The sequence below is a fragment of the Lemur catta genome, chromosome 7, assembly GCF_020740605.2.
Source record: "Lemur catta isolate mLemCat1 chromosome 7, mLemCat1.pri, whole genome shotgun sequence".
Taxonomy (NCBI): Eukaryota; Metazoa; Chordata; class Mammalia; order Primates; family Lemuridae; genus Lemur; species Lemur catta.
The window spans coordinates 106,872,942-106,894,718 of NC_059134.1; the positions used below are offsets into that span (position 1 = coordinate 106,872,942).

A 21,777-nucleotide genomic window follows, 5' to 3' on the forward strand; every position below is an offset into this window, starting at 1 on the left:
CGGCCCCGCCCCGCCCCGGCCCGGCCCGCCCCCGCCCCGATCCCGGGGCGCTCGAGGCCGCCCCTCCTCCACGTCCGAGGCCTGCGCCCCCCAGCCCGGCTGCCCCCGCTGCCCCCGCTGCCGTGCCCGGGGGCGCCTCGTGGCCCCACCGCCCGGGCGCCCGCCCCTCGGCTCGCAGGCGCCCGCGCAGGAATGCGCTCCGCCGGCCCTGCCCGCGGTGACTCACGCCGGGAGCCCCGGGAAGCGCCCGTGGGCGCGGGGACCGCGGCGTCCGGACCCCGCTCCAGGCCTCTCGTAGCTTCTCAGCCCTGGGCGTCCCGTCGCCCTCGGGCCCCTCCCCGGGCACCCAGAGACCCTCTCCGGAAGGGGCCCCGGCCCGTCGCCTTATCGCCCATCTTGCCACCCACGGGCAGCGCCTGGAAGGACTCCCCTGCTCTGAGCCTCGGTTTCCCCCTCTGAACCGGCCCAGTGACCCGCTAGGTCCGGCAGGGGCTACCACAGCGCGGGGTACGCAGGCGGCCTGAGGGGGCGTGAGGGGCCGCCAGGCGTCCCCAGCGGGGTCGGGGTCCTCGGGCCGCCACGGCACAGCCGGGCGGAGGGAGGCCCTGGGGGCCCGCGGGCGGCGGGGGCGGCTGAGTCATCGCCTTCCAGCCGGGCTGACGGGCAGTTTGATTTACCCTCTTCCTTTAAAGGGTTTAATAGCGGCGGAAGCGAAAGCCAGCTCCTCCCGGGTTCCCAGGGGCGGGGCTGGGGCCGGCTGAGCGGACCCCTGGGGGTCCCGCGCCCCCAGCCAGCTGCGCCCCAGCTGCACCGAGGTCCCGCCGCTGCGGTGAGACCCGACCGGGACGGCCTCACGTTGTAAGTCCCGCGCAAAGTGAAAAGGAGAGTCCGTTGGTTCAAAAAGTATTAAAAATGTCAACGTGGGGACACCAGAGCATCAAACCCAGTCCTGGGACCAGCCCTGCCCCGCCCTTGCCACAAGCCTCCCAAGTCCCCTACCCCCTGACCAGCCCAGCACCCCGGCCCTTCAGGGCCACCGTAAGGAGGAAAGAGGCACTTAGGGTTCCAACCGGGCCCAGGACCAGGCTTCTGTGGATGCCATCCCGGTGGCAGCTGCAGCAGTCCCACCTGTGTGGCCGGGACACCTGGCGTGGAAGGGCAGAGATGGGCTGTGCCAGGACGCTGTCCCCAGCATGTGACTGCAGGTCAACCTGGCCACCCTGCCTGCCCGTCCTTGCAGGGAGGCTGGAGGGAGGGGGCAGGCCAGAGGGTGGGTAGAAAGAGCTCCCCTCAGGACAGTGCTGGGCGGGCCCTGGGCAGAGGTGATGAGCTCCCCGTCAAAGGTGGCATCCAGCCCCGCAGGCCAATTGCTGGGTGGAGGGGATTGCAGCGTCAGGCTGGGTGAGACGGCAGGAGAGATGCCGACCCTCCCTGGTGTCCCGTCCCCAGCCACCATGCCACCGCCACAGGGCTGCGCTGTCCTTCCTGGGTCCTGGGCTGCTGGGCAGTGTGCTCTGGACAAGAGGCTCCTCTGGGCAGCGGGAGACCAGGAAAACCCAGCCGGGCGTGGGGCGCTCTGTCACTGCTCAAGGGAGCCGGGCGCCCTGCCTGCAAGCGGTCTGAGGCCCACCAGCTTGCCTCCCTCACCCAAGGGCTAGTCAGCGAAACCCCAGACACTGGGCATGGCTTAAGCACCTAGTGTGTGCAGGCCTGGCTGGTGCTGGAACTCCAGAGGACGAGAGGCCCACTTGCCCTCAGGAGCACAGCGGGTACCAGCCTGGGAGGGCATGGGGCCGAGAGGACAGCGTGGAGAACTCTGTGGGGTCGGAGTGCCAGGAACGGGTCCCAGGGAGACCTCGAAGGGGCAGCTGGCGTCGTGTGCCAGGCACTGTGCCCAGCCTCCACCTACTAACCCTGAGAGCACCCCAAAGTGGGTATTCTAACCCCCACTTCACAGATGAGGAAACAGGTCCAGGGAGGAGAGCGCTGGGGGAGGAACAGGTGAGGCCAGGTGAGGTGCTTCCCCGAGCCCCCTCTCTTGAGCGGGCTTCCCAGGGGAGGCTGGGAAGTCTGCAGCCCAGGGCTGGTGCTCTGACTGGTGGGGGCAGGAGGGGGAGGCCAGGACACAGGGGGGCTGGGAGCCCTGGTTCCAGGCCCAGTCCCCTCACTGTTGCTGCCTTCATAGACAAGGTCAAGGTCAAGGCAGGACTACTGGGAATAGGTCAGGGCCCTGGAGGGGACCCTGGCAGCTTTACCACCTGCCACCCCTGCCCCAGGGGCCGGGTCCTTGGCGGCTGCCAGACATCCTGGGCTCTGCTTGGCCAAACCAGCGTGAACCTGGTGGAGAACTTGGCTGAGAGCTAAGGGGGGCTGGCTCCCCATCCCGGCAGCCGGGGACCAGGTGCCCCAGGTGGGACTTCTTCAGGGCCTCTGTACAGACGCGGGCAATAATGATCCACAGTGTCAGGGGCTGCAGAGTTAGGAGACCAAGCACCACCTGGCAGGTCGCTGAGACAGGTGCAACGTCCCACCTTAGTAAGGTCCCGGGAGGAGGAATTGCACTGATTGCAGAAACGGTGGCTCAGAGAGGTGAGTGACTGTCGGGAAGGGACCCTGTCCCCAGAGCCCAGGCAGGCCTGTCCGAAGGTCCCCTTCGGAGGATGGGACTGGGGTGGGGGAGAATAATGAGGAAGCAAAGTGCTGACATAGGAACGCTGGGCAAGGAGCTTTTGGGGTGACCCTAATCCCAGGGCCATTTGATAGCCAAGAGCCCAGAGGAGCCTCCAGGACGGAGACTGGACACCCCCCTTCCCAGCTTCCTGCTGGGTACTGGGGACCCCGGTATGGACCCCGGCTGGACCCCGCAGGAGCTGCGCCCACATGGTGCCGGAGAGCGGCAGCCCTCGGCCTGAGAAGCGTCCAGGCCTGACAACCACCGGGAGGCCCATGTGGCCTCATTTCCCCCTCAGGGTCCCCGGGAGGCAGGGCTGCTGGGGCTGCTTTCTTGGCTTTGCAGGGAACACAGAGTGGTGGTTTCAGAGAGGTGAAGTGACTTGTCCGAAGTCACAGTGGCCAGTGGGACTGGAATCCACCACTGTCCCCCTCCTACTGCACTCTGGCGCCCGGGCGCTCAGAGGCCTCTCTGGGTGGAGACGTCTGGCAGCTGCTTCCCAGAACCGGGATGGCTCTGCCGCACGTTGGTGGCGTCAGGCAGCGTCAATCCAAGCCAAGTTTACTAATATTTGTGCGAGGGGCCATGTTGGGATTTGCATGGAGCCTGACCAAGAGGCCCCCACCCCCAGGCAGGCAGTGGTGGGACAGTCTGGGTCCCAAACATCCGGCCCGGGACACCCACCCAGCCACCCACCCGCAGTCCTGTCCAGCTTTCCGGCTCCTCTGCACTGGGGCCCAGCTGGGAGGCTGTCGGCAGCTGGGGCGGAATGTGGGCATCTCTCCGAAACTCCCCGAGTGAGGTCACTTCCACGCGGTGACGAGGCTGAGCCCTCCAGGCACTTGCCTGACCAGCCCAGCCATCAGGCCAGCCTGTGAGATTGCTATGTGTCATCGGGCCTGGCCTGGGTGCCTGGGGCTCGACACCGCCCTCTTCCTGTGCTCAGGGACAGCCCTTCCTCAGGAGGGGCCCCTGGTCCCCTGCCTCCCCCAGGAAGCCCTCTTGGATTGCCAGGCACATTCTAAAGCCTGCCTCCCACCAACCACATGACTGCTGGGCCTTGGGTCCCTGACCCTGCTCCCGCGAGAACCTGGGGAGGGTGGGGGAGGCCCAGGCTGCGAAGTCACAGCACCTGAGAGGCACCCTGGTGCCACCTGACCTGAGCCTGGTGTGCCTCGTGAGCCAGGGCCTATGACTCAGGCCCGCCCTGGATCTGTCCCCTCCCAGCCAGAGCCTGAAGAAAGTGAGAAGCCTAGGGTGGGAGGCACCTGGTTTTAGGTACAGAACTTGCTGTCAGCCTGGCTGTGGCCTCTCAGAGTTGTATCCTCTGTGCCTCTGGTTCCCCGAGCCCCTCCACTGGAGTCAGGCAGGCCCCACCTCACAAGGCATTGGGGAGTGAATGAGAAACCCAGAACACTGTTCCCTCCTTGGCCCCTGGTGAACTCCTACTCATCCCTCCGTACCCTGCTCAGAAATTACTAACAGCTCCTGGAATACAGTGACAGTGTTTCATTCTTTAGGGCCTGCAGGGCCCCACCTAGGCACTCAGGAAATGATTTAGGGAACAGATGGCTAAAAAAGCATCTACTGTATTGTCCCAGAGACCCGACTCTCTGTACAGAACGACGGGAGTTAGTGGACACTGCATCTGCTCACCAGAACATGAGCCCCTGCTGCCTCGGAGTGAATCTGGAGTGGAGGGCAGGAGCACAGTGGCGTGGGGGGCTCTGGTGGGCTCTGTCAGGCCATTGTGGGCTGAACGGGGGGGTCCTGGAGCCTGCAGGGGTTGGGAGATAGGGCCAGGCCCACCATGCCCCTCTGAGCAGGGTACTGAGGAATGAATAGGAGCTCACCAGGGGGCCAAGGAGGGAAGGGTGTTCCTGGTTTCTGCAGGGTGTTTGGAGCCTGCAGGGGTTGTGGAGGTGGGGCTGCATCTACCACATGGCTGGACTCTGAGGACATGGTGCTGAGTGGAGCAAGCCAGGCCCGGGGGTCTCAGAGGAGCCAGCTCTGCCCTCGGCCAGGCGGCAGTCTGGCTCACCGGGATCTCTCCAGGGCTTGGAGAACAAAACGAATGAAGGAAATGCAGGAAGGGAGCGAGGGAGCCCGGGCAGAGGAGCCGGCGCTCAGCCTGGGAGTCACAGGTGCGTCCTCCCGCTCCCTGTGGCCGGAGCGGCTTACTCAGCGGGTCAGGGATGGGGGGAGGCACGGGGCCCTGTCAGTGTATTTTTATTAGTTCTTTCCTACTGTAAAAAATTACCAAAAATAGTAGTGTATTGTTGACATAAAAAATAAAAAATGGGCTGGAATGATTTCAAAGTTCTGCGTGCTCATCTCTCATGCCTCCACCCAGGGCCACTCAGGGTAAGGTGTGTCCCTTTCACCCTTCTAAAAACTGCATTTACGTTTCCTTAAAACATTGAGAGGATTGTCATGTGATCAGCGATTCCACTTCTCGTCCACGGGTCAGAACTGAAAGCAGGGCTGGAACGGACCCTCGTGCGTGACGTCCACAGGAGCGTTCGCAAAGGGGGGCCCGGCAGAGCGGCCACCCACGCCACGCAGCGGCACCGCCGTGAGGAGGAGGGTCTGGCGCGGCCACTGCGCACTGGACCGAGCCAGGCACGCAAGGATGCACGCACTGATTCCTGGAGGTGGATGACACCAGGTCCCAGGGGCTGGGGAGTCAGTGCCCACTGGGGACAGAGCGTCAGTCTGGGATGACAAGAAAGTTCTGGAGACGGACGGTGGCGGTGGCTGCGGAGCAACATGAATGTGCTTAAGGCCGGTGACCTTTCACTGAAACATGGCTAAGGTGGCAACGTTTCTGTTACGTGTACTTTACCACAGTTTAAAATGTGCGTTTCCGTGTGACCCTCCACGTATGCAGGGACAGGAGCCTGTCTCCTCCTGCGTCTGGGCCACCTCCCCTCACTGCCGAGGGACAGGCCACAGCTTCCCCGTCTCCGGTGATGGCTCTCGTGCCCGCACGCCTTGGCCTTCGCGCTCGTGTGCGCGCCCCTCGCCTGGACCGAGCGTGAGACGCGGCTGGGTTGGTGGGGCGCTCGGGGGTGTGGGTGCTGCCCACCCGCGCCCACCTGAGGCTGCAGGTGCCCACTGCCCCGCGGCAGGGCTGACCATGGAAGCGCTACACGGTTTTCTTTTTTTTTTTTTTTGGTTTTCTGTTTTAACCAACCTGGTGGCCAAAAACCGGGGTCTTATCTCCACACGCATCTCTCTGCCCGCCAGGGGCTGCCCATCCCTCTGGCGACTCGTGGGCCGTGGCGAGGCTGTCTCCTCTTCACGTGCTCTGTCTGCCTGAAAAGCTCCTTTTGTGGGCCGACAGAAAGACACGTCCACGTTCTTTCCCCGAAACCTGTGCATGTGACCTCCTGTGGCCCAAGACTGAATGCCACCTTACTGGCAGGTGTGACTGAGGTGAGGACCCGGAGCTTTTCCTGGACTACCCAGGTGAGGCCCAAGTGCCTCCCATGTCCCCTCACAGGAGAGACAGAGAAGGTGCAGAAAGGAGGCGGCTGAGGGAAGACAGAGGCAGAGATCGGGGCCACTGCCAAGGAGTCCCTGGACCCCGACAAGCTGGAAGTGACGAGCACGGTCCCCCCCAGCAGATGTCTGGGGTCCCAGTCCTTGGGGAGGGCAGCCCATGCTGGCAATAGGGCAGGTGGAGGCCCAAAGCCCTCAGGACTCCCCTGTGGCCCAGCACCTGTGCCCGGCTGTCCCCAGTCACACCCCCTCCTGTCCTGCCAGCACTGCCCCTCCTGTTTGCTGAGGCACCGGCGGCGGCTCGGGGCTGGCAGACCCGGATGTGGGCACCGCGGGGGTCTGGGGCCTGGACAGGAGGTGAGGCCTCTCCCCAGGCTGCAGGCGCAGAAACTGAGACCCAGAGAGCCTGGGAAACTTGGTCACCACCACAGGCTGCTCGGGGACGCCCAGGAAGCGCCCGTGGAGGGTGCACCGGTGTGGGTCTGCCGAGTGGTGTCCTGGAAGCGGCTGTCTGTCTCCCCAGCCCAGCCAGGCCTGTTGGGTTGTCATAGAAAGTAACATCCGGCCACCGCCCCTGGAGAGCTGAGTCAGCCCAGCCAGGCTGGGCCGGTGACTGGCAGTGGGGACAGCCTGCAGGCGGGGCCTCCGCCCAGGCACACCAAGGTGACCTGGCCTCGGCAGGGTGTGCCCAGCCTCACCCTCCTGCTGGCCCAGGGAGGCTCAAGGGTTGATGGCCTGGTGGGAACCCGGCTCAGCGCGGCCCCATGTGACCTGGGGCAGGGCTTCTGCTCTGAGCCCCAGGGCCTGCGACCCTCCAGTGGGGAAGGTCCCTGGTGCACAAGGTGCCTGGAAACCTTCATCCAATTCAGCGGGGCCAGCCCGAAGTGGGGTCCTGGAGCCCCTGCCACTGGGGGCCACTGCCTGCCAGTGTCGCCTGGTGGGTGGACCCCAAATGGCTGGGTCTGGGGTCTCTTGGGGCTCCCACCCTAGATGGCTCCCTGAGGTTGTGGTGGGGAGGTGGCGCCTACCTCCAGAGGAGGCTGGGAAGTCACCGGCTCTGAAGGGCTTCCCGGCAGGGCCCAAAGTCCAGTCAGTTGGCGGGGAGCCAGGGGCTCCCTCAGGGCACTGCGGCTGGAGGTGGCCGCATCAGGGATGGTCACTTCTCCCACCCCCTGCCCCCGGCCCCCCCTTCGCAGTCCACCTCCCAAGTCTCCTGTTGCTCACCAGGTCCCCAGCCCTGGGCCTGGACTCACAGCCAAGCAAGTCAGGGCCAGGGTGAGCCAGGGAGGTCGGAGGTCAGCACCGCCACCCAGAGTGTGCCTGCAGAAGACAGTGAGGCCGAGGGCTCCACCTCCCCCGCCAGGCTGCTGCCCCTCGGCTCTGCCCTCCCACCTCGGGGCAAGCTCAGACCCTGGCAGTAACAGGCCCGGGGCCTTCTGACGGATGGGAGGGATGGCAGGAAGCCCTGGCCTGGTACCTGGGGCCCTCGCGGGGAGTCAGGCCTTCGTCCCACATAAAGGGGGGCCTCAAGCCCACAGAGCAGACTGGCCAAGTCCGGGACGCACCACCCCTGGGCCGAACCGCAGGCTGCATGGACAGGGCCGGCCCTGCCGAGGAAGCAGCTGTGGGGGGCGCAGGGCGCCCGGTGGGGATACAGCTCCCGACTCCAGAGGAAACCACCATTTCCAGGGGAGTCACCCCACTGTGGAGAGCCTTTGAAAAATGAGCTTCCCTGAGGTCTAATTTACACACAGTGAAATACACCCACTTGAGGTGACCTGTGGACACCTCAGCCCACCCCATCTCCATCCACCACCCCCTCCAGCACCCCCACAGCTCCTTGGCCAGCCCCTCCGTGTGGCTCCCATGGCAGGTCCTGGAGCTTCCTGGCAAAGGGGCAGCCCAGCATCTGGCTGGCCCACTGGTCACCTCCCACCCTGTCCTTGCTGAGGTACAGCCACCGCCACCGCCCGGTTCACTGCTGGCAGCTGAGGGAAGCACTGGAGCCACTGCGCAGAGGCACGGGGGTCACGAGGGCAGCCAGGCCCCAAGCCCGGCCCCCCACCCACCTGCCAGGATGCACCCCCATTCCTCCCTCCCCGGGCCCAGGAGGAAGCTCGAAGGCCAGCTGGGCCCTTGGTCAGTCCCAGGGGTTGTTTACTTTTTGAGATGGGGTCTGGCTGTGTTGCCCAGACTGGTCTCGAATTCCTGGGCTCAAGTAATCCTTCTGGCTCAGCCTCCGAAACAGCTGGGTTCCAGGCACGCGCCAGCGCCAGCACCAGCTCAGTCCTGGCTCTGAGTGAGCCTGGCACGCCCCTGAGAGGCATGAGGGGCAGCACGAGACGAATGGCCACAGGGAGGACGGGAGCAGCACGGGAGGCCTGGGTGCTGACCCCCTCCTGCACCTCAGTACGGGGCTGCCCAGGGTGTCAGTTGGGACAAGGAGTGGCCAGGCAGGCAGGACTGGGGTCCCTGTGGTGGTGGCAGCTGGACCTCAGGACTGGGGAGAGGCACACTGGCCACCCCACCAGGCTCCTCTCAGCGACCTGAGAGGACAGCCTCCCCCAGACTCTCACTTCCCCAGTGAGGTGGGAAGAGTGGACGTGGGCCCGTCGCACATGCGTGACAGTGGTCAGGAGCCAGGCCAGGGCTGGAGGGAGCGCCCCTGCCAGGCCAGACTCAGAGCAGCCCTCCAGGACAGCTGGGCCCCGGCCCACAGACCACCAGGTCCCCCCAGTGCTGAAACTGTTCCTGTCAACTTCCTGCAAGTTCCCCGTGCACATCATTTCGTGCAATCATTTCTGATCTTTCAATAACTCGTGAACTACATGTTTATACACAGGGTCATTTAAAATGCCCCAGGGGAACATGGCATTTGGAGAGCTGGTGGAGCCTTCCCCCAAACTGGCTCTAGTTCAGCCAACAGCCCGCCCAGCAAGGCGGGGAGGGCAGCTCTTGGGGAGCAGGGCTCTTCCAGGGGCACCAGGTAGGGCTACCGTCTCTGGAGCTGAGGACAGGTCACTGTGAAATGGCACCTGCTCCATCAGGCTGGGTGACACCCACAGGGCCACCCCTGGGGCTGGGAAGTCTGAGACAGTTCCCCTGGGCACTCCATGGGCTGGGGGAGAAGAAGGGGTACAGCATGGACACCAGCTCTACAGACCGTGGGGACACGCCAGAGGCATGTTCCCTCTAGCCTGTGCCTGGCCATTTCTGCGCCTTCTGGTGGCCACCAGGGCCCTCTCCTTTCCTGCCGCTCCCAGGGAGAAGGCAGCCACGCAGGCCGGCCATGGGCGAGCTAGAGGTGGCAGGGCGGGGCTGGCCTCGTGAACAGTGAGCCACGTGGCCACGGCTGCCTCCTGTGGGCTGTCGTCTGGTCTCGGGCAGGCAGAGCGGCTACAGCTGGGATTCCCACGGTCGGGCAGTCAGCAAGAGCTTTCTGCACGGAGCTCCTCCCTGCTCATTAAGGACGGCAGCGGCATCAGAAGAGCACGGAGAAGAAAGCTCAAACGTGGGCTTCACGCAGGAAGTTTCCCTCTGGAGGGCTTCTGGATCTACAAGGCACAACCTCACAAACTCTGGAGAAATGACGCCCCGCCCTCCGGGGGCAAGAACACAGTCTTTCCCATGGTAGCAAAGGGCCCGCCCGAGGGCCCCCAACTCCACCGCGAAGGGGCCCTGCACAGAGAAGACCGCAGGTCTGACAGGCACCTACACGCAGCCTCTAAAAACGTGCTTTCAAAGCCTCAGAAACAAAAGGTGAAACCAGAAGACTGGCAGTCCTGGATCTACCAACACCCAGGGCTGGACAAGAGTGCAGCTGGCTCTGCAGCCCACCTGTGAGCCGTTGGGGAGGAGCAGACCACGGCGCCCGGCCACCCTCTTCTCCCAGCAGACTCTCCCACAGAGCACAGCGCTGGCTTCATGTTTCACAACTTTAATAGAATATTCTAACTATTCTGTACAAATTGAAAACAACGTATTCAGTTACAAATGTGTTATAAGGTAAGGCTGAGCACTGTCCTAACACACCTGGTCACAGTGTGGACACAGCGGTCCGGCTGCCAGGGACTGCTGTCACACACGTGGAAACCCCACAACGCCAGCTGCCAACCAGTCACGCCAAACCCAAGGCTCTGAAGACAGGATGAATGATGGGGCCCAGAAATGGAGTCACTGAGAAGCGACACGCGCTCACACTGAACCGGAAAGCTCCCCGGGAAGACTGAGTACGCTGGCGCCCCGCCTGCACCGCGCTCTTCACCCGCAGCACGTGGTCTGCGTGTCATGAGAACAGGCCCCTGCCTTGGCAGCAGGAAGCAGATCGTTTCTTCTACACAGGCCTCGCTCCCACTAGGAGACGGCACACCTCCCTGCTCAAGTCGCCAGCACGGTCCAAAGTTGTAAGGATGGGTGACAGTGTGAGTGCGCATCCTTGCGGCGTGGATGAATAAATAAACAGGACGGCCCTGCAGCGCTCGCCCAAGTCGGTGTGCGCCACAGCCCCACCCCCACCCCTAGAAAAATAAAACGCAAGGAAGTAACATCCTAAGGAGAACACGACCTTACTCTACATAGCTCTTCCGAGATGATTAGAATACGACAGTTGAAGCAGCGTTCACACTCAGCAGATTAAGTGGCTGGAAATAGCGTGTGGGTTTCTTCAAACAAAAGGGAAGCACTCCATCCGACTGCAGGAGTGGTACAAGGCTCTGGATGCCCTGGATCGTCACCAGACCTCAGCCCTTTCACCGAGTGACCTCCCAGCTCCACCCCATGTGGTCTACGGGGCCCTCCCAAAGGGCAGGGCCTGGGAAAGTCCAGAGCTACCGGCGCCAAGGCCGTAGAGGGTGCTGGAACTAAACCTCCTATTTCTGAAATGCATTTCAGTTGCCACTGTACAAGTTAAGTAAAATAATAAAGAAAAAGGAAAAGTGAAAGTGAAAATCATGCACTTGAAAACGAGTTAGATGTAATAAGCACTGTGGACAGGATGGTGCAGACAGGACGGAGGCCCCTGCCTGTGGGCCCGGAGTCCTGAGTCCTGACAGCTTGCGAGGTGACCGCCTGCAGCAGGGCCATGGCGCCTCACTGCTGTTTGCATTCCGCGGGCTGGCTGGGCTCTTTCTGTCAATGAAAGAAAACAAGACTCATAGAGAACAAAACCAATGTCACCACCTACCTCCAACCAACAATGAAAACCAAGACTCAATTAGTTCATTCATTCTTATTGAAAAAACAGTAACCACAAATGTACTTTTAAAAACAGTGACAAACACAAAGCTAATTTCCCAGAAAAAAAGTCACAGCAGGGCTGGCGTTTCTGTTTTTAAAGTATACTTCTGAAGCATTCAAAGTCACGGTGTGTTCCGCAGGAGGGTCTCAGGGACAAGGGAGGGGCTCCCGGACAGGGAAGCAGAGCAGGCACAGCAGCACCTGTAGGCTCCGCCCACGCAGGCCCAGCCCCTGCCACAGTCCTGCCTCTGAGGAGCACAGCTGTCCCTGGGTAGCATCTCTTCGGATGGGGACTTGCTCTTTTTACTAATGGGGAAGAAGTGCCCCAGCAGATCCACAATCTGGTGGCCTACACTGTATCAACAAATGATAAGAGGCCACTACTAAGAGCTCCACAAACAAGTCACCCATCCTCCTCGTAATGGTCTCACCAAATGAGAAATTCCACCCTTCCAGCAGAAGTATCTGGGAAACATCACTCCCCTCTCAGAGGAGCAGATTAACTTCAACATAACCTAAGGTACAGATCTTGTACCTTTTAAACCACTTTCGCAACCCCATGAATTTGTGTGGAGGCCAACAATAGCCTGAGAAACAGATAATGATCTCACTAACACTTCTGATCTACTAAGTTCACTATCCTGTGACCTGTGATTTCTGGCTGCTAAGACTACAGATGACGCTGAGTCCAATCTGGCACACCTGCGGGGTCTAAGACAAACCTGCACTATACGGTTCATGAGAACACCTGGGGTAACCACACTGACTCCTGTGGTGTAAGCTGGGGCTACAGTTCATTCTTTGGAAAATCACATTTAAGGGATGAAAAAATATGTATAAAAGATACATAAAACACATCAAGTACCCTTGGACCCTGGTGTAAGCTCTTAGTTTCTAAATGTAATGAAAAGAGCCCAGGAATAAGCCTGGATCCCTGGGGTTGGGCCCGGGTCTCTGCCCAGCAAAGCGGCAGCCGCTCTGGGAAATCCCGCCTGCGCCTCCACCGCCCCTCAGGCTGCCCAAGGGGCCCGGCCCCGACACAGTGAAGATGACCAAACCCTAGTCCTGTCCACCTGCCATCTGAGGGTGGGCCTGGAGGTGGCTGAGGGCATGGAGAGGCTGGATGCCCCAGGCGGGCGCAGTGAGACAGGAAGCGGGACGAGCATCGTGCACAGGAGCCAGAGGGACCGGGCTAGGAAACGGGCAGCCAGTAAAGGGGTTTGCAGGGTGAAGGGGAGAACTGGGGCCGTGAGAGACTCCATCTTTATGTCTACTTGAGGTATACACATACAATGTCACGTAATACATAGTGTTTTATAATGTATCCTATTACACAGTGAGCATCCCAAATCCCAAATGCTCCAAAGTCCAAAACTGTTTGAGTGCCAACATGATACTCAAAGGAAATGCTCACTGAAAGATTTTGGATTTGGAATGTTCAATCAGTAAATATAGTGTAAGTATTCCAAAATAAAAAAAAAAACAAAAACAAAACCCATCCTCACTTTTGATCCCAAGCATTTTGGTAAGGGATACATAACCTGTACAAATACAAATTATCCTGTTTTTCAACTAAGAGAATGTAGTTATTTACTTTTTTAATTAAAACCAATAACCAGGGTGACGAGTGTGCGAGGGGCGGAGTCAGTCCTCACTGCAAACCACAGCCTGACAGGTGGGGCTGGCCCGAGAGAGGCCGCTGGGCAGGAGGGCAGCACTCGGTCCCACCCTGGCCAGGCTCCGAGGCTGACCCAGCCTGTGGTACAGGCCAAAATCAAACTGAACTAGAGCATCCTGTCATGTCACAAATGTGCACAACAGCTTGGTCATTAGTCAACACTAACCTATCCAGGAAGGGGAGCTGGCGTTTTAAAAGACAACAAGGAATAGCAAAACCTTGCCTCTCATGGGACCACTTCAAGGTGCAAAAAGAGGCCACTGCACATACTCAACTGACAGCTGCACTAGTGAACACGAAGCTCCAGCGCCCGGAGCACCCGGCCGAGGTGGCAGCATCTCCCGCTGGAGAAACCTGAGCGCTGACAGACGGCGGCCGCTCCTCAGGTGCGAGGCTGCGACTGCGGCTTTAGAGAGAGGCCCCTTCTGCTAGAGGTAAGTGCTGAGGTGTTTATGGTGACACGCACAGAGGATTCACTTCAGAGTAACTGGGGGGCGGGAGTGGGTGAGGGCACAGGGGGGATGAGAGTGGCTGAGCTCCTCAGACGCCGGGACGGCAGGACTGACAGCAGCTGGACGTCATTTAAATACGCAGGCAGATGATCGGGCCCAGCTCTCGTGAATACATGCTGTCGACAACAGGCGTGTGTAACTGCAGCCAGCTGAATGTCCCGCGAGCCTGGATGTGCCCTACGTGCTCGCTAGTTTTCTGCGAGGGAAGCCTACAAAGACAACAGGACGGCGATGCCAGCACAAACTGGGTGCCCGCTTCGTCCCAACATGGGGAGACCCTGCTGTGGCTGGGAGAGGTGACGCACTGTTTCTCCCGGCACCTCTCTTCTTCCTCCCACTGTGCTCCTGCACCCTGCACGCGGATGAGTGTCCCGTGAGTGAAGGGGTCCTGGCAAGAGCATGGCGCCAGCCCCTCATGCCTACTGCCACTCACTTTAACCTACAACTGGTCCTTTTCTCACTCAATCAGAACACTCCACCAACCTCACCACAGCATTTTTTACTGATGACACCAAAATGTTTTAGATAAAAACTTCTAGCACATCGAAAGTTCAATTACCTCTCTGTATACCTATTGGTCTGCACAACACCTGGATTCAAACAGGCTAAACATTCAGAAGACATTCTGAGAAACTACTCTGGGCTGAGTCTACTGCCAGAGTACGTCTGATCCTGCCATCGTGCAGCCCAGCAGGGCTTGGGACAGCTAAGTGCTCTACAGTTCCTAAACCTGTGTGTGGTGAGTGACATGTGCCACCTGCAAGCCACTGACCCCTCCTGGAAGGCAGAGTCAGTGAGACCACCACCCAACTCACACTTTGCTGCCTGGCTAGCAAGGAACACTGGGCTCAGACAGCAAGAGCCAGATCTGGTTGTTGCTTGTTGGTTTTGAAAGTACACAGACACACTCATACCAAACATTGCTCTTCAGAAAGCCCCATGTGGAACCTATGACATGCCGAGGGTGCCTGGATAGCAGCCTCCTCTTCATTCAAAATCAAAACAATGCATTGTATAAAGTATAGATCAGAGGTTTGGAAGTTAGGTATGAATGGAATTCCACCTTACCTAGAAACGTATGAATGATTAACAGACAAAAATTACACCTAAATGGGGAAAAAAATTGAAAGGAACTGTCAGCATGAAAGAAAATGAAATGCACAAAATTATACAGGAAGAAGCAGCCACAATTTCTCATGATACAAAAGGGCTGCAAAATAGTGAACTTGGGACAAGCAACTTCAACACAGCAGATCTATAGCTTCGGAGAGGTCAGAAAACTTTATTTTCATTTATAAGACTATTCTCAATATCAAAACGTTCTTCCCTTCCTTTTCTTTTGCTTGCACAGGCGGTAACACTGCCAGTAACTTTGCAGAGGTGGACGTGAGGGGACAGCAACGTTTCACCCCAGCCCCAGGGACAGCAGGCCTGGCCCCAAACATGTTTTTAGTCATTACTCCCCCACCCCCAACCAACAAAACGCAACAACTGGAAGGCTTCCTGAGCTGTTGGTATGTGTAATTCCCTACTCTAAGCTACCTGGGATCACTTGGCGAGAATGCTCATTTAGAAAACTAGGACATGGAAGGAGACAAGGGTCCGCAAGGCAACAGAAAGGAGCAGGACAGACAACGGGGGGAAAGAGGAAACGGAGGCACGAAGCACAGGGAGAAGCCAGTGAGAGGAGCAAGGCACACAGCGGCCAGTGGTACACTGGCCCCCAGGGAGTGGACACTGCAAGCGTCCCGGGCCCCACTTCACCAGCACCACCGCAGACGTGGTCAGCACCCACAGGCCAGACACGGCTGGGATGCCTGGCCACCGGCTACGCTAAGGGCAGTGATGGGTGTCAGCTGTTCACCCCACACTGCTCGCTGGCTGCTGGCGCCACCCTCCCCGTGATCCATGCAAGGCGGGGACCCAGGCCCCCACCCCCCGCAGCACCTCACCAGCCACCACCACGGTGCTGAGCACAGGCACTTTCAGTTCAGTCGCCCCACGACTGACAGGCCAGCATCTAACAGGTGAACAATTCCACCAGCCCAACCCAGAGTAGTAGTGGTCAGAAGGCACCTTTTAAAGTCTTAAGCTCTTTTCCCATCCCTCCCCAAAGGCACGACAACTGTGAGCATGCTCTTAGGGAAGTATCTGGTGCTCACCCACTGATTACAGAGCCAGGTGATTATACTGACAGCTTTTAGTGCACATTCCACTTTGGGCAAAAACAAGGGTTAAAAACAAACAAAAAAACATAACATCTACTCAGACAGAGGTACATATTACAAAAACGCCAGATAATGTTAGTATTCTGACAGCCCATATTTAATTCTAAGAGGCAGGGAAGCTATCAATTTCATGCTTTAGAAAAAGTAAACTCTTACTGCAGCTTTGGACTACACTAAAGCAGTTCTGGATTTTAAAGTATGTGTCAAATGTCAAAGTCCCTTGGTTTAGGCTAATCTGAGACAATAAAAATCCAAATTAACAGATAAAATGAGGTAGGCACAATGGCATGTGCTGTAGTCCCAGCTACTCAGGAGGCTGAGGCAGGCGGATCGTTTGATCCTATGAGTTTGACACCAGCCTGGGCAACCCAGTGAGAATCCGTCTCAAAAAAAATAAAAATAAAAAAATAAGGCTAAAATTAATGAGGTTGCCCACTCGTTTTTCTTCTAAATATCAGTTTTCTTTAGCAAATCTCAATTTATTTTAAATTATGCAAGATATGAGCTATCTGGACACATCTTCTGAGTATTCTCAGTCCAAGTACAATTGTAAAATGATGCCTACAGTCCTATTGTTCTAGTCATTAACAAAAAAATACACCCCCCAAGTCTCTTCTTTGCACCTTTTCTAAACACACACAGACAAGTTTGTTTATGTTGTCAGCTAAATCCTTGCCTTACCTTCAAAGAATTAAAGATCTGGAAAAATCTTTAGAGTTGCTCTATTGAATGACTCGCTGTATATAAGATACAGCTTATGAAATAATTAGAAAAGCATTTAACTCAATATTTACAACTCAAGTCTTAAGGTGTCTGAATAATTTCTCCTTCCAGTATTTTTCTGATAAATTTTAAACCTTCTAATTAGAGAAAAATGAAAACATGTTGTTAACAACACTGCCTCAAAGTGGGGAACATTTAAAAAATGTCTTAACAGTGTAGTATATATGGGCTTGAGTAGCCCCAAAATAACTAACCTTGGGGTTGATTTCAGCATCATCCTCATCTTCTCCCTCCTCATCACCTTCTAATTCCTATATTAAAAGGAGTGAGAATTAGCTGGAAAGACAAGATTTAAATTCTTGTGGCGTTCACTATCCAAACAAATTAAAACGATACTTTGATTTAGAAGGAAATCAATTATTGTTATCCACAAATAATTACATCACTTCCTTCGGACACTTAAAATTATTTCTGGGTATCTTTTTGTTCTGACAGATAACCCTAAAATAAACATATTTCTGAAAAAGTAGATTCTGTTTGTTAAATGATTATGTTCCAAGATACATTCCCATAAGCCAATTGCAGGGTCAAAAGCTATGGCACTGCCGTGGCATTTGCGCCATTTCTGTGCAGTGTGTTCACAGGGGTGAAAGAGCCAAAGGCAACTTCACATGACACGGATATAACATGGTCCTATGATTTCACAACATTCAAGCACAGAAAACCAAAGAAAATGCAATTTCAGGGAAATGATGATGTTTCATATAATCTGTTTCTTACCTCCTCTTCTCCTTCTTCACCCTCTTCAAACTGAAAGAAAACAGAAAAACATTTTTAGGTTCATAAAACCTGACAGCAGCCCACCCTCCCACAGCAGCCCCCTCACAGGCCCTCAATCGGGCTAAGGACAACAGAAGGCTCCGCGGCTGCCTGCTGAGCAGAGGGGCCCCAGGCCAAGGTCCCCAGAGGCAGAGTGCTGCTAGGGCCTCTGGGCACAGACACCGCGGGCCTGGCTGAGGAGCCACTTGCTTCTGACCGATGCATTTTAACAGGATGCCAGAATGCAAAAATCACTCAAAATAAGGAGTAAGGACTAGGATAAGAGGACAAGGCAGCTGGTCAGCCTGGGCATGCCCTGGGTCCAGGTGGGAACACGGCAGCGCCGCTCTGCTCTGACTGCCTGTTTTCAGACTGAAGACAGGCACAGGGAGATTTCTGCAAACTAATGAATCTGTTTTCTTTGAATTTTCTATAAGCCTGACCTAACCAGTAGCATAATTTTATTGCATACAGGAATGTGGGCATCATTTTACATCTCATACAAGAGAAAAAGAAACTTTAGCAAAAATATATAAAACCTTGGTGTTTAATCTTCAAAGTAAGTCCAAACTTATGTGCTCAAAGAACTTGCAACATTATAGTCAGCTGGTCTGCAATCAATTTCTCCCTGTACCAAAGACATCACTGGTCAGACTCAGAATCAGTTTTCAACATGACACTTAAACCAAAGGCAAAATAAACCTTGTCACTCCTGGTTGCATAACCAGGGTACCTGAAAACGTAGGTTCATTTGTAGCATTTCTTTTTTTGTTTTTGAGCCCACACATATATTCCTCAGAGACAACTCACGCGGACTCTGAGGGACCCGACCGTGTTGGTGTGGCCCAGCTCAAACCCAGCTCGGGCCTGCACACGCTGCCCGCACTGTGCAGCGGCAGGATGGGTCTGGCCCAGAGCAGCACCCGTGCATTCTAAGTATCCTAACTGGCTTCAGACTTTTCCACAGTCTTACATTTCCAGTCTTACATTTTCCACAGTCTTACTTGCTCCTCAAACTGGAGCAAGTGTCTATTCTCTAACGTTCCAGGCACAGCACTTAGCTCTCGAGATGCTCCGTGCAGGGCCTGCTTCTGCCCTTCCCACTGGCGCAGAGCAGGGGCCACCGTGTGCACGAGATCGCAGAAGGCAAGGCCGGGGCTCCCGGATTCCGCTCCTCCTCCAGCAACTTTCTAGCATTGGTGTCAGGTCTACAATGCACCTAGCATTAGTAAACATACTTTTTATACCAACACTTACTAAGTAATTACTCTGTGCTGCGCACTACTCTAAGTGCTTGGCAAGTGACTAGAGTCTTGACCATTAGCTCCATTTTACAGAGGAGGAAGATGAAGCACAAAGATCACACAGCTACTGAGGGGCAAACCAGGGCTCGAGTCTAAGCAGTCTCACTGGAGTTCACACTTCTAACCTCTACACCACACTGCCCATCAGTAGCATCTGCGCTGAATGCATTCTGGGTGAACAAGGACACATTCACTACAAGCAAATGTACTACAGTGGTTGCCAACAGGACTGATGCCACATGTTATAAGTAAACATGCACATGCTACACATTCAAGTCTTCTAAGTAGATGGGTGTATGATCAGGAAAGTCTGACGACCACGGGTCTAGAGACGAGCTTTCCGATGTGTTTAGCCACTAGCCCTCAACTGACAGTTTAAATGTGAAATAACTTAAATCAAACATTCAGTTCCTTAGTCACAACAGTCACATTTCAAGTCCTCAAGTGGCACATGTGGTCAGTCCTGCTGCACTGGACAAGGCAGACAAAGGACAGTTGCATCAGAGAAAGTTCTACTGGATAGTGCTGAACTCGAATCTGTAAAACTTAAACCTCGGCAACTACTTGGGTGCTCACATGACCCAACACCACACCACGTGTGTCCATGTTCCCACCACCACCTCCCAGGCCAGGCACTTTAGACATGAGACGACCAGTCTAAGATCCGAAAGCTGACATACAGCAACAGGCCTGTTCTCCGACCACTGGGGGAACAATGCACGATGGGAGCGGCATGAGGAAAAGCAGTCTGCAGTGCCTCAGAGGTAACCCCTCAATCCTGCCCACGCTCCTGCAGCCCCATCTGAAGCCCCAACAGACTTAAGAAGAAAGCCTTGGTGGGGCGCGATAGCTCACGCCTGTAATCCTAGCACTCTGGAAGGCCGAGGCGGGTAGATCACTCAAGGTCAGTTCAAGACCAGCCTGAGCAAGAGTGAGACCCCATCTCTACTAAAGATAGAAGGAAATTAGCTGGACATCTAAAAATATATAGAAAGAAATAGTAGCCGGGCATGGTGGTGCACACCTGTAGTCCCAGCTACTTGGGAGGCTGAGGCAGGCGGATCACTTGAGCCCAGGAGTTGGAGGCTGCTGTCAGCTAGGCTGACGCCAGGGCACCCTAGTCCGGGCAACAGAGTGAGACTCTGTCTCAAAAAAAAGAAAAAAAAAAAAAAAAAAGGAAGCCTAGTGTAGCCATGAGACCTAAAAGCTCTACAGGCAAGAAGACACTGTCTAAAACATAAAACATATTTCTAGTAACACGGAAACTTTATCTTCCACAGAACGGGACTCATGGCGACAAAGCCTTGGTCATGATGGAGTTTGCTAAGCAGTCTTGGGGACGTGCCTCCCCAAGTTCTGACTGTGGAAGTGCTGGTTTCCCTCAAGCCCAGAGAGAAAAGCGACACGCCCAGTCTTGCTGTTTTCTTGTGGACCAGGGGCTCCCATTTCTTTTGGGTTGGTAAGCCATGGGCTACCATGAGTCCACTGTCGATAATCACCTGGTATGGCCAGAACTCCACGAATGAGATCTTCCTCATGGTGAGAAGATGCCCAAAGCTTACAGACTTCACATGGGACAGGGTGAGGCCCTAGGGTCTCTGGAGAGCATTGTAAGATCTGTCACTAGATGGGGCCCACACAGGTAACTGGTAGCTGACTCTAAGACCGCCGCACAGACAGTTATTCTGCTTCTAATTCTACGGCTTCCCTTCTCCCTAGTCTATATTCCCCCAAAACACAGAACAGCAGCTCAGACTACATATCTGGTTGATGATGTAATAAAAACCTTAGGCTTCAGGGTTTCCCAAGCCACAGTTCAGGGCTGCTCTGCACCTACAGGTGTAAGCTCCCAGGTGCAGCAGCACCGCCCCCCTCCCCCCCAACGGCAGCCTCGTACGTTGTCGTCATCCTCAATGGCCTCCCCGGTAAAATAGAGCACTGCCCGTGGGACGATCCTCTCACGGAAGAAGTGTCCAATTTCAAAATCAGAGGCCAGTGTGAATTCAGAATCTTCATCCTGAGAAGGAAAAAGCTACGTGTTAACTCATTTTAATGGGATAAACACATCGCTTAACTACCCTCTCCCAAACCTCACCCCTCACTTTTCATTTACCTGACTTGAAAGACCAAAGTCCTGCACTCTTGGTGACAGTCACTATCTACTCAAAGCTGCTTAAAAATGACATGAAGCAGCTTTAAAGAGCAACCGGAGCAAAATGGCAGAGAAGGCATAAGGTGTGGGCCCACGGCTCCACACTCGCCCCGGTGTCACACGGAACGAATGGGCTGCCACGGTCCCAGGTGCGTGAAACAAGCGGGACTGAAGGACTAAATGTCTGCTACTAAAGCCAACACATACTTGTCCCCACCCCTAAAATGTAATGATCTCAAATTAATCCCAGGGTTTTAGGGAATAGGAAAGGATTAAAAAGAAAGTAGGCAACCACGACTTTTAACAGCAACACAATCTTACCAGTGATTCTCCATCACCAGATGCTAGAAAAAGAAAAGACAAAACACATTTACATTACATTGACAACCAAAACATCTACAGCCCACACAGAGGAAGCTCCACTGGCAGACAAAATGGAATATTTTACAACTCAAGGTTTTTCACTAGAAATCACCCAAGTTTTGCACCTCTTTACGGACATCTTCACAAACTGCTTCCACCACTTCGTATTGAAGCAGGCCGAGCGCCTCCACGTCCCTTCCTTCTACACTTTGACCAGGTACCATTGGTGCCTTCACTTGGTTACAGACCCAGCCAGAGAGGGCCAAGGTTGAGAAAAACATTTAGAGAAGTTTGAAGTATTAACAGGAGGAAAGCATAGCAAACGGCCCCAGCCTATGGCCGTCCCGTGCCTTTGTGCTGACGTAGCGTATGCCCTGCAGAAGTGTACGTGACGACACAGGAGACCGAGGAGTCTTCAAGCCCTAGGAGCCCTGTGTGTCAGGAAGCACTGCAGCGTCTCAGCTGGGTAGAAACTGCATTTCTGTTTGTTTGCAAATAAGAATGGCGAGGAGGAAGTGCTGAAATGGCCACTGGGCCCCGCTGCGGAGTGACGCAGCTCCTCACTGAAAGCCGATGCTGAGACACAGG

At 55.9% G+C, this 21,777-nt stretch overlaps 1 protein-coding gene across 4 annotated transcripts in view; it reads right to left on the reverse strand.

Annotated features, from left to right (window-relative positions):
• Positions 1–10,096: 10,096 nt before the first annotated feature.
• The window catches only part of NAP1L4 (nucleosome assembly protein 1 like 4), a 44,794-nt gene continuing 33,113 nt past the window's right edge, over positions 10,097–21,777 (reverse strand). For 2 of the 4 annotated variants that reach the window (XM_045558468.1, XM_045558469.1), the window contains 6 exons: positions 21,148–21,170; positions 20,572–20,691; positions 17,332–17,361; positions 16,806–16,862; positions 14,669–14,706; positions 10,097–11,302 (listed from right to left, as the gene is read on the reverse strand). In XM_045558468.1, coding sequence (XP_045414424.1) covers positions 14,701–14,706; positions 16,806–16,862; positions 17,332–17,361; positions 20,572–20,691; positions 21,148–21,170 — 236 coding nt within the window. In that variant the 3' untranslated portion in view covers positions 10,097–11,302; positions 14,669–14,700. The remainder of the gene's footprint in view (positions 11,303–14,668; positions 14,707–16,805; positions 16,863–17,331; positions 17,362–20,571; positions 20,692–21,147; positions 21,171–21,777) is intronic. The other 2 variants (XM_045558466.1, XM_045558467.1) reach the window with 1 other exon arrangement.